The 12548-nt window shown below is 43.4% G+C and overlaps 1 protein-coding gene across 1 annotated transcript in view; it reads left to right on the top strand.

Annotated features, from left to right (window-relative positions):
* Positions 1–11551, top strand: part of Ttc27 (tetratricopeptide repeat domain 27) — a 125108-nt gene extending 113557 nt beyond the window's left edge. The window contains exons 17-20 of the mRNA XM_027426079.2: positions 4448–4645; positions 6224–6335; positions 9929–10029; positions 11326–11551. Of these exons, the coding sequence (XP_027281880.1) occupies positions 4448–4645; positions 6224–6335; positions 9929–10029; positions 11326–11448 (534 nt within the window). The 3' untranslated portion in view covers positions 11449–11551. The remainder of the gene's footprint in view (positions 1–4447; positions 4646–6223; positions 6336–9928; positions 10030–11325) is intronic.
* The last annotated feature ends 997 nt before the right edge of the window (positions 11552–12548 follow it).

Genomic DNA, 12548 nt, shown 5'->3' with positions numbered 1-12548 from the left:
ACTGAATGTAGAATTCATGAACACATTCAAATAAGTATGAGAATGTAGTACATAATAGCAACACATTTTAAAATCTGTGTTATAAGAATAGAATATTCAATATGTACAAAGTAGTTAGCTAGATATTAAATCCAAACACTTAATTTCTGCATCCATCCATAATCCAAAATAAGTTCAGATGGATAAAATATTTAAATTGGAATTCTAAACAGAATGATACTGTAGGTAAGTGTAGACTTGCTTGTCCCCCACCTCTCTATGATACACTAGCGATGTGACCTTGGACAGGTTAGTTAACCACTTCATGCCTTAGTTTCATAAGATAGAGATGAAATGACAACTGTCTCACAGGAAGGAGTTTAGTGAGGATCAAATGAGTTAGTGCATGTAATGAGTGTGGCCTGGTGCCTGGTGCATGCAAGTGCATTTAAAAATAGTTATCATTGTCATCGTCACACAGGTAAAACCATAAAAGCATTACAGGGAAATTTTGTAGATATTTTTATGAGCTTGGGGGGTAGAGGAAGCATGTATAATCATGAAATCATAAAGGAATAAGAGGTTTGTCATTTAAAACTTCTGCACATGGAAGGAAGGTACTTCTGATCAGTAAGTAAAGTGTGGGCTCCCCAGCCACTGAGGAGACAGGCTTTGAGGGTGACATAATTTTGTGACTTCCTGCACTGAAGCCAGGCCTGGGAAGAGCTTATTTGAACATTTTCCACATTGTCTTGGTTTTCCCTAGAGCTGCTTTAACAAATTTCTACAAACTTGCTGTCTTATGTGGAAGTCTCTTTTCGTGGTTCAGCTCCGGAATCCAGAAATCCAAAATCAGAGTGTTAGCTTGTCACCTTCCTAAGGATTTGGGGGGAAGTCCTTCTAGTTTCTAACTCAGCCATGTCTGTATTCCCTTCTCTGTGTGTCTGAGCTCTCTCCTCTTACATGGAAGAAATCAGTGGGATGACTCCAGTCCTAGCCACTGGACTGAGGGACCACCTGGGTCCAGTATGACCTCATTGTCACTGATTATATCTACAAAGACTCTGTTTTCCCCAAACACTCATATACTGGGGCCCCAAGGTAGACATGGATTTGAGAGAACTTATTTTTGCCACAATATTATACTCCTTTTCATGGTGAAAACAGCTGTAGGTCTGGCTGTGAGGGTGTGGTGTGGATATTGGAAGTCTCCAGAACAGATCCAACACTTCACTGGGAGCTAATGGAAGCAACAGAGGTGACATGAGCAGAGGTGCCTTGAGGGGAAGCTAGAGAACCCTCAACTAGTCATGCCAAGGGCTTTCCTTTAGACACTGTCATGGGTTTGGCTAAGACTAGAAGGGGTCTGGGTCAGTAGAAGATATGCCATGTGTGAGGCGCTGGGGGAAACATAGGACTTGATAGAAAGATAATACATCTTTTCAAGGAGAGACAAGTGGGGCCAGCAAGATGGCTCAGTGGGTGAAAGTGCATGCTAACAAGGCTGACAGCCTGAGTTCGATCCCTGGAACCCACATGGTGGAAGAAGAGAACTGACTCCTCATGCATGCTGCAGCATATACCACTCGCGCGCACACACGCACGCACGCACGCACGCACGCACGCACGCACATGTATTTTAAAATAAGAGGCATGCATTTGGTCACTGTGTAATAAAATTATAGAGTTTCTAAAGAAGGCTTTTGGAGATAATGAAATTAACCACCAGGATAAAAATTATGTATATAGGCACATACATAGTTGGGAGAATGTTCCAAACTCTCATTGGGTCCAAAAGGGTGTCCAGACCCATGACTGTTCAGACTGAAGAACTCTTTAGTGTAGACTATTAGACAGTCTCAGAGAAAAAGGCTGTCGTATCTCCACTTATAATTGCCAAGGAGTAGATTTATCCCTTTAATGTGTCACGGTACGAACAGGGAACTATCATAGGACACATTTACTCTTGTCCAAGTTAGCATTGAAAGTTAGCATTGTTTTCCAAGTATTCATAAGTTATTTAGTCATAGAAACAAACCAAAACCCTTACCTCTGCTCTGCTGCCAACCCTTCTCTGTCCCTGATAGCTAACTCTTGGTGAGAGTGGTCTGCTGAGGCCTTGGGAATCCATGCCATTTAGTGCTGTCTGCGCTCCCCCTGAAGGGCAGCTGACCGTGTGTGTCCCCCGTGTGCAGAGGCCCGGCATCAGCCTCTTCAGGTGTCGCTGACCACTGGTTCTTCATTGGCTCAGGTCATCTTGTGCTTTTCAGGTAGCCTGGTTTATTCCCTGTTGGCTCATGCTCCCCTCAAAACACTGGTAGTCTGACTGATAATGTTTATTGGTGGGAGAGGCTAACACTAAAATGGAGCTTTTGCTGGTGTCCCAGGCCATAGGGGTGCTCTGTCTTCTGCCAGGCATATACTTTCCCGTTGTTCGTCATCTGAAAAGTCAGTTTACCCTGTAATGTAGAAGATCTTCTAGGGAAGTGGAGCCAGGCTGCCTGAGTCTTTGATTCCTGCCTGTCCCTCCTCTGCAGCTAAGATCCCTGCCCTCACATGCTCTCATGGTCCCTGGCTCACACCGAGTTCGCACTGCTCTCTGAAGCAGTTGGGCCATGCTGATGGCACGTGGCATATGGGTAGTAGCTGAAAGAAGAAAGGGTACAGTTAACTAACTCCCTTTGCATCCATCTCTTGGCCTTCACATGTCTCCCCTTTCTCCCTGGCCACTTCTGTTCATTGGAGGTTCTTTCTGTTTGTTACTTTCTTGGTCCAGCAACTCACTGCTTTTTCAATTGGTATTGGGGGCTGGGACTCAAGGAGCTAGCAACATGTGTTAGTTTATAATGAACAATAAAGCTTTCACATTGGGGAAAAATGGGGTCAATGCACATTAAGAAAAATGTTAATTTCTTGGAAAGGAAATATATTTAGTTCATAAACATTTGGAAATGTTTAAGGAAATGGTGAGGTTTCATTTCAATGATACCTTTAAAAATACCTTTTACAGAGTGCTTTTCAGAGATTTTCATCCAGTGCTGGTAATAGAGTAAAATGAACATCTCCACCTCCTCCTGGTGGGCATCTAACCTACTGCCCACTATGGGCTTGGGAGTTACCCTAGCACCAGGTACGGTAACTCCCAAGAATCCACAAGGATGACTCCAGCTAAAACTCCTAGCAATAATGGAGAGGATACCCTAACTGGCCTTCCCTGTTATCAGATTGGTGAATACCCCAACTATCATCATAGAGCCTTCATCCAGTAATTGATAGAACCAGACACAGATCCACAACCAAGAACCAGGTAGAGCTCTGGGAATCCAGTTGAAGAGAGGGAGGAGGGAATATATGAGCAAGGGAGATCAAGACCAGGATGGAGAAATCTATAGAGACAGCTGAACTGTTTGTGGAAACTCATGAACTCTAGACCTAAAATGTGGAGATGCCAGTTGGCCCTCCGAATGTCCTGGTGCATGAGCTAGCTTGTTGGAGCCCATTCCGTATGGTGGGTTGCCATGCTCAGCCTTAATGCATGGGAGAGGGTCCTGGCCCTGCCCCAAACTATTGTGCCAGACTATGTTGACTCCTCACGGGAGCCCTTACCCGTGAGGAAGAGTAAACTGGGGGTGGGCTGGGGAGGTGAGGTGAGGGAGAGGGAGCTGTGGTTGGATTGTAAATTGAAATTAAAAACAAAAAACAAAAAAAAACACCAACCAGTGTTCCAAACTCTGAGGTATAATTTGAGAACATGGTATTCTAGAAAGTTGCTAAATGGCAGGCTGGCTTGGAGTAGTGGGAGGGAAGAGATGCCTTTTGAGGGTTGCATGCCAGTGCATTGGCTGTTTATCATTTGGCATTTAGGAACCTCTTCAAGCAGCAGTAAAATGATGTCACCACAGTGCAGGTGAAAGTCATGAGTCCTTCACTAAGATAGAGGAGGCTGGACATAGGATTCATGGGGAATGTGGAATCAAATCTGCTACATTTGGAGGAAAAGTGAAAGAAAAGAATGTAGGCTGGAACTCACCTCTGACTGCAAACAGTGTTCACCTTGAGACTATGGGAAAGGGAAGGGTGTGGGGCCCCTTTCACTCTTAAAGGTGCGCAGGTGGGTGTGAGATGTTGGTGGAACCACCCAGTAGGTATTTAGGCAAAATCTTGGGGTTCCAGAGAGAATCCTGGCTGAAGTTCCATGTGTTGAAAGTGTGGGTCAGCTCTTCAGAAAGTCCTCCTGGTGAGAAGAAATGAGTTCCAGATACAAGGCTTTGACAAAAGAGCCCTTCATGGAGCCTGACAGGGACATCTAGAGAATGCGCGCTTGACTTTTATTTCTCTTTTAAAACATTAACAGTGATATCCAAGTAAGGCCTCGGTATTCGGTGTCCGATGGTGGAGCAGAGCCCTGGGCTTTTTGTTACTCTTTGATGGCTGCTAACTCTGTGTTTTCTTCTGTGCATTTTTAAAGGTCCTTAAAATTCTGGTCAGGGCAGTGGTTAATGGTGTGACTGATCGAAGCGGAGACATTGCCTCCAGCCTCAAAGGCAAGCTGCAGGAGTTGTTCGGCAGAGTGACGTCAAGAGTGACCAACGATGGAGAAATCTGGAGACTATATGCCCAAGTACATGGAAATGGGCGGAGTGAAAAGCCTGAAGAGAATGAAAAGGTCAGTGCTGGGCCTCTGTCTTTGCCACCACAGGGGCAGTAGGCCTCTGTCTGTCCTGGGCTTCTGTCTTTGCCACCATGAGTAGAATAATAAGTCTGCCTTTTGTTTTCTTTTGTTTTGTTTTTTGAGTGAAGGATGAGATCAGTAATCTGAAACATAAAACTAATATGCTTAAATTCAGTGTGTGTGTGTGTGTGTGTGTGTGTGTGGCACATGCACATGGCAAATAACAGCCTCAGACACCACATACCTTTTTTGGATACAGGGTCTCCCACTGGCTTGGAATTTACCAAGAGAGCCCCAAGGAACACCAGGGTCCCCATGTTTCCTTGGGGCTGGGATTAGAAGCACATGATTTGTGTCTTTCTTTCTTTTAAACGTGATCCTGGGGACTGAACTCAGGTCCTTGTTCTGACTAGGCAAGTAGTTTATTGACCAAGCCATCTCTCCAGCCTTCAAATTCAGTCTTAAGTACTTTGAATTATGGGCATGCTAAGACTCACAATGTTCATCCTTTTACATTTCATGAGTTTTTCTGTGGCAGTCATTCCATTTCCTGCAGAAGGTTCCCTGTCCTGCTGCCCCTCCTGGATCTGCAGCAGCCAGATGCCCCATACCCTTCACTTGCACCCTTCCCACAGGCTAGTGGTTAAAGACAAAACCAAAAGAGTGTTAAGATTTGAGATGAGGCTACCAAAGGGGAAAAATTAACTAAGGAGATGGGAGAGGAAATTGCAAGCACATAGCACTTTGCAGGGGGCACCCTGCCCTTCCCTTCTTGCAGGGCAGAAGGATGCTAATCCCACTCCACTTGTGCCATTTAGCCTCTTATCTTCAAGCCCAAAGGAGCCCAGAGTTTCCAAGGCTGTAATCATTGTGTTGTGTTTCTTTTCAAAAGATCACAGCAAATCAAATGTACTCCTTGTGTGGGTTTGGAATTAGCCACGGTCCAGCTAATCTGTGGGATTCTTAGCTGTTCTCTCCTCCTTCTGTCCACACAGCTGGTTTCTACCATGGCTTTGCTGGCCCACAGGACACATATCTCATGCCGCATGCACACACGCCTACATTATATCCTTCCATTTCTCTGGATTGTGTACTCTTTAGAAAATAAGAACACTCTGGGCTGGAGAGGTGGCTCAGCCGTTGAAGGCTAGGCTCACAACCAAAATATAAGAAAATAAGAACATTCTTGTCTGTCACTTCTCCACCAGGAATTTTTAAGATGAAACAAAAGAACATTTTAAACATCTGTGAAATTATATACCTGTTAACCAGCCTATCCTTTTTACCAAGTCCATGTCTTATTCTCTTGCTGCATCTCTCAGTTTGGTGGCTGGAGGAAATCTGCACACTGGCCTTCATATTTTCCTGGTTCTGGGAGAGGTGGCTGTCCAGATAACATCCTTGGTTTCTCAAAGTTGATTGTTGCTATTGGATGTGCATCCCACCCTCTCTTTGCCTCACAATACAGATGCTGGCTTTCAATTTGGAATTAGTTCCATATGACTTCCAGGAAGCAATTTGAAATGTGAATTCATCTTGTTGTTTTGAATATTGTTCTTTCTGTTTTCCTAGGCATTCCAGTGTCTCTTGAAGGCATACAAGTGTGACACACAGTCCAATTGTTGGGAGAAAGATGCTACAACATTTAAGGAAGTTGTTCAAAGAGCCATAGGACTCGCACATGGTATTTGATATCCATTATCATATTTTAATGCATTCTTCCTTTAAAATAGTATTAGTCAGAAACCAGGTTCCATTACAGGTACTTACTGATTAATATATTGAAACATAGAACATCTGCAGTTTAGTAGTCACTAAAGAAATAGGCACATGAGGTAACTCAGGACAGAGGCTTAAATGCTGCTTGAGTGTCAGCTAGAACCCTAAGAGTGTGAAGTCGTTTTACTCCCAAGAAGCCTTTACTGCCCACAGAGTCTGTTGATTATGTTGTATTAAGGAAAATCACTAGCATTTTCTTAACTGACAGGAGTGCCAAAAAGATTATCAAAATACGCAGATCTCTGGGGTTCTTAGCACTCATTATATTTGTGTGTGTACATGCAGATCTCTGGGGTACTTGGCACTCATATTTGTGTGTCTGTATAAATACACACTATAATACCTGTCTTTGGGATATTTAGGGTCTATAATTTGGAGGGGAGATAGTCTTACCTATAATAAAATGTTTGTAAGATAAATGTAGTTTGGACTTAAACCACTCTTGTATTATCAGAAAGTACTGGTTAAATTCAGTGGTGCATTGTTACGTTGATATTTGAGTGTGGGTGTGCTATGCCCTGGGAATACAGTTTCAGTGAGTCAATGACGTTGCAGCCTTGAGAACGGACTCATAAGGGCTATGAGCCTCCTTTGTGCCCCTGAAGGTGACAGCACATGGGAGCCAGCAAGGAGCATTGAGAAGGGGCAGAGCTTTGGAACCAGGGACACTAATGCTCTGGGTCCACCATTACCACATGCCTGCTGGGTGATGCTGTGTCAGTGACTCAATGACTCCTGGTCTTTTGTTGTAGGTGAAATGGGAGAATACCTACCTATGCTGTTAGGAAGAGTCAGCAGGAGCTTCTCAGTACTTCATAATATTTTACATGTCATTTAAATGTGAATCTCTCCCACCCCCACCCAGTCTCTTCTGACCCATAACGAACTCCAAGAGAAAAGTGAGGGACAGGGATAAAGTTTAACTGCCTATAAAGAAGTCACAGAACATTCAAATGGTTCAGAATGGCCTTAGTAGTTAATAATTCTACTCAGGGCCTTTCAGATCTATGACTGTCAGAATGCAAATGTCCTGTTTCCAGGTAAGGTAGAGGAGGGGGTGAACTCTGGCTGGAAGGTAGAAAGTTCGAGGTGATTACAGGATAAGGCTGTTTTGGGGATGGCTGCAATTCTATGCCCTGTTTAGTCTTTCACCTTTGGCCTTTGTGGATGTGGTACTATGTCTGGGGAGCCTCCACTGATGTGTATATATGCATACTTAGCAGGGTTGTTTCACTCTGAAAAATCTTATTTTAACTTGCCCTCTGTGAACATCCCTGTGAGCAGCCGGCTTTGTGATGGACAGATAGACTGAGATAGATTCTGTATTCACCAAAGTGCTGACTTTACCCCTGTCCACATAACTGTGTCCTGCAGAAAACCTTTTTCTGGGAGCTTGGAACAGGTTTTAAAAAGTTGTTGGCACCTTTCCCATAGTGTGACTTTTGGGGAAGAACAAGTGTCTGTTCTCTGGGGTTTCTATCTCCTATTTGAATGAGTTATGTGTTGCATTCCAGCACTGCAAGCAGGGTTGAGTAGATGCTTTAGATTTATAACACTAACTTTTAACTTTGTCTTTGTTGTATTTTACATTGTACTCAAAGAATGAACTGGGTTTCTGTTACTTCCTTCCGGTTTTTGCCCTCCCCCCCCCCCCACATATCCCTTTGAAAAGGAAATACAGCACTTTATAAATCTTGGTGCCTGTTGGATTGCTAAGGGTAAGCTTTGCCATGGGCAAGCTTTGTCATGATGAGGACAAACACAGCTATCCTGGACTATGGAGACCCTGTGCCCCAGTGCTGCTTGCAGCATTGGGAAGATGGCCATTTCGCCTCCCCACCCCTGCTGTATGAATGCCGTTTGAGATAGGAACTGATAGAATGTGAGTTTTTTGTTTTTTGTTTTTGTTTTTTGTTTGTTTGTTTTGTTTTTTTGTTTTTTTTTGTTTTTTTTTTTGAGACAGGATCTCTTTATGTAGTCTTGGCTGGCCTGGAACTCAGTCACTGTGTAGACCAGGCTGGCCTTGAACCCAGAAAGATCCTGGGTTCTGATGCTGCCTCCAGAGTGCTAGAATTAAAAGCATGCATCACCATACCTGGCTTTAAAAAAGGAAGCCTTTTAAAAACTAGAACTAGCTGTTTCTGGTATTTGCAACTAGGCATTAAACCAATTGTATACCTCTGCTGTAATAGCAGCAACTCCTCCCTACAGAGAAACGGAGTCCTCTGGACCCTCAGAAAACGGGCTTAATGCTGCTAATTAGTGTGCATCCTACATGAGACTTAACTGAAGTCTAATCATTATTCTGAAACAGAAACATCAAACCCAGTTCTTGTTGGCCTCATATATTATTAATTAATGTCAAAGCTATTTCGTTAGGTCATTGGCTGTTTCTCCTGATTGCTTAGTTTACAGTTGTGGTCCATGACAGTGTAATTGCAAAATAGGATCTACTTTTGAGTTTAGTGAATATAATTTTTAAATGTATTGTTCTGTGGATATGAATGCTTTTCTGCATATATGTCAGTGTACCATGTGAGTGCAGTGCCTGTAGAATCTAGAAGGCAGCAGATCTGGAACTGGTGTCTAGATGGTTGGGAACCACCATCTGGGTGCTGGGAATTGAACCTGGGTCCTCGGGAAGAGCAGCCAGGGCTCTTAACCCGTGAGCCACCTCTCTTCAGCTCATGAACATAATTTTAAGAAAGAAAAGCAAGAGTAATGGAAAGATCCCAGGCATCTGTTAATGTGGAGGTCTTCATTTGTTCTTACAGGCACTAAAAGCCAGTCTTCCTCCAGGGAGGCGTATGCTCCCTTCAGGATTGCAAGTCTCCCCAGAATGCTGGAGGCAGAGTTTCTAGAATGATTTCCTTCCGAGCTGATGCCAGACATGGCTCAGGAGCCCAAGTGCCTGGCCTTGGTCACAGTCCTTAAGTGAACACATGCAGATTGTTGGTGCCAATTCTCCCAGAATGCTGTAAAATTGGGGTATAAAAACACAGCAAGCATTTGAGCTTGGCACATCTGGCCAAGTGAGATCATCAACCATGAGTCCTCCCTAATGACTTGGGACCATGGACAGCCACACTGAGATGTACAGCATCTGCTTGGTCCTCTGGAGTGTGCCTTGTTTCTGGTTAGGGTTTGTTTGTTTGCCTAATTCACTAGTGTGTGCATGTGAATGCGTACATGTATGTGTGTGCATACATGTGTGGGATCCCTGCCTAATGTAACTCACCTGAATGTATATATTTCCCTCAAAATTTTCCTTAATAGTGTTCTCCTGTATAAAGAAGACAAAGGATAGCTGGGGTGTAACTCAGTGGTAGACAAATGCTTGCCCAGATCGCACAGGCCTGGGTTTGAGTCCCCAGTACCGCCAAGGAGAAGGTGAAGGAGGAAGTAGGGAAGTTGACGATTGCAAACTCTTAGTAAATAGCTGCTTTTGAACCCATAGACCATCATTTCTACAGTGCTTTTCCTCTGTTTATCTTTCAGTGGCTATAAAATGCAGCGAGAGCAAGTCCAGTCCCCAGGAAGCTGTCCAGGCACTTTCTTCAGTTCGGCTCAATTTACAGGGCTTGTTATCCAAAGTAAAGGTGAGAATGACCTGTGAGTTCATTAAAACTGTTGGGCAGAAGGTCATCAGCCTCAGGTCACTCCTGTTTAAAAAAAGGTTGTTGCTCATTCAGAAACGGGAAGCATTGCCTCTGCATGTCTCCTTGGCATCACCTTTTGAATGTGATGGGGGACACTGTCTCTGGTTTTGTAGTTTTGAATTGGGTCTGGTAATCTGAATTGCACTTTGCGAAGTGAAGATGAGTAGAGCTCACCATTAAAGCTTGAGGCAGCCTTGGTTTGCACAGGTCTGTCTTCTGTGGCCTGCCTTGAGACTTCAGGAAATAAGCTGGAGAACTCCCTGCCCCACCCCCTCTTATCAATACAAATGCACACACAGAAAGTGTAAATTTGTAGGAAATTTAAATAGACTCTCTCACAGGTCATTCAGGCCATCTCCTCTCAGGACAGGGCGACCCCTCTGTTGTCATCTCCTTATCATTGTACAGGCCAATGTCAAGGTTGTCCTGAGGGCTGTGGGTGGAGCTGTGAGTCAGATTTGATGCTCAGCAGATGATCCATTCTTTCTAGCCTCAGTTTCTCTCTGCTCCTCCTTCCCTCAATGAGAAGGAATTCAGGTTCATTGTGACTGACTTATAAGCACAGTGATTCCCATTGGAAATATGCTGTGTGTGTTCAAGTTCTTTACCTAAAAGATGTGTTTCTACTCAGCACACTGCAGCAGTATTTATGTCAGTCTGTTAGGAAGTGCTATTCAATAGTACAAATCTACTCAACTTGTATGAAAAAGATGTATAGCAAGCCAGATAAATTGCATGCCACAGTGAGACATATGCCTGTTACATGTACTTGTATGCATATACAAACCTACCTCTCCTCCCTGCCCATGTATGGTCATAAAATCCTGAAGCTGATTTTCTTAGTTGCGATTCCTGACTCATCAGGCATGCACAATAAGTAGAATTTTGTTTGGATGAATGATGTTCTATTGTATAACATTGACAAAAGCAGCCAACATTTAAGGCAGTTTCTATGAAGAACAAAGCAAAGCCTTAGGCACTCTAGGCGAGTTCTCTACCACTGTGCTATAGTTGGGGATCTCTTGAATCTGCAAGGTCAGGCCCACTGTTTTAGATTTGTTAATTAGGCTTATACCTTTGTGGGGTCTAAACAAACACTGCATTGCTGCTGCACTGTTATATAGCATCATGCCAGCAGTGCTGGGATTCTATATTGCTATGTTGATTCAATATATCTAGGTTGCTTGGAGGTTATTTTCATCTTTTCTGATGGTCATACTGCTTTTTATATTGCAGCAAAATTTTACAGATGTGGCAACTGGAGAAGTCTTTGGAGACCTAACCAATGAAATAACAGCTATGGCTGCTTTGTTGGCTGAGCTACAAGACCTAAGCAACCGGCTTCGAAACCAGTACTGACTGTACCAAGCAGTTTGTGGCAAAGGCACTCTGGCCTTCTTGAATTCCTCCAATATCTATGTGTCTGTGTATTTTAAAATAAATTTGTTTGCTGGCAAACAGGCTTATTTTGTGATGTTCTCAGATGTTTGCAGTTCTGAAGTTCATTAAACAGAAAGGTTGTTTGTACTTTGCCTAGTTATTGGTAAGTGTGGTGTTTGTGCTCTCGAGGTGCTCCAGCACAAGGGACTAGCACAGGGATCATCCTTGCCCAGCCTAGCATGAGCACATCATTCCTTGGAAAAACTTACTGTAAATGGTGCTAGTGAGGGGATCCTTGGACACTACATTAGCTTGGCTACATTATTGTCCAAAAATGATAAAAGAATGGACTTGGCAGTGGAAGCATTTACACTTGTGAAGATTTGTGTCCGTGTCACAGGCATGGGCTTGTCTAAGTTGGAAGTGCGAGTGTGGTTTAACTTCCAAATCAAGAAAAGAAATGATATGCCCCAACCACTAGCCACTAGGAACCAAGCTGTTAGCTCTTCGTGGTCTATACTGCCAGCACCAAAAATGTTGTTTAATAAGCTCATTGTGGGTGAAGACAGCTAGGAGTGGTGCCGTAGAACAGAAATGCCGGAGTGAAATGCTTCTAGTAATGTTGGTGGGAACAAACACTGAAGGCGGCAGAGGAGCTTAATATTCCCAGTGCAGCAAATGTCAAATTGAGGAGTTCTTAGGTTCCTGGCCGGAGTTGCTCAATTTTGGGTACTATGCACAAATCACTTGTCCCTTGTATTTTCCATGTTCTTTTTTATAAGATGTAAATAATTTCTACTGCTGGCTTCTTTCTGATTTCAGTGGTCTTTGGAATTTAACACTCTATGATCCACCAACTTAAAGTAGTCTGAACGCTTAAAGGGTCTTTAAAAAATTCTTTCATGAATGGTTTTTGCTTATGGCTGCTTCCCAGTTCCAAACACTTTAGTCCCTTAGCCATCTGCTTCCCGTTTATATTTCCCTTCACAGCCAAAAAAAATGTATGACCTGTATTTTCTCCTGTAAAAGACAATGCTATTTTAAAAATTCCAATAAAACAAAAAAGGTAATAACAGGAG

Source organism: Cricetulus griseus, chromosome 7 (genome assembly GCF_003668045.3).
Source record: "Cricetulus griseus strain 17A/GY chromosome 7, alternate assembly CriGri-PICRH-1.0, whole genome shotgun sequence".
NCBI classification, from domain to species: domain Eukaryota; kingdom Metazoa; phylum Chordata; class Mammalia; order Rodentia; family Cricetidae; genus Cricetulus; species Cricetulus griseus.
This window is presented reverse-complemented; position numbering and strand designations above follow the sequence as displayed.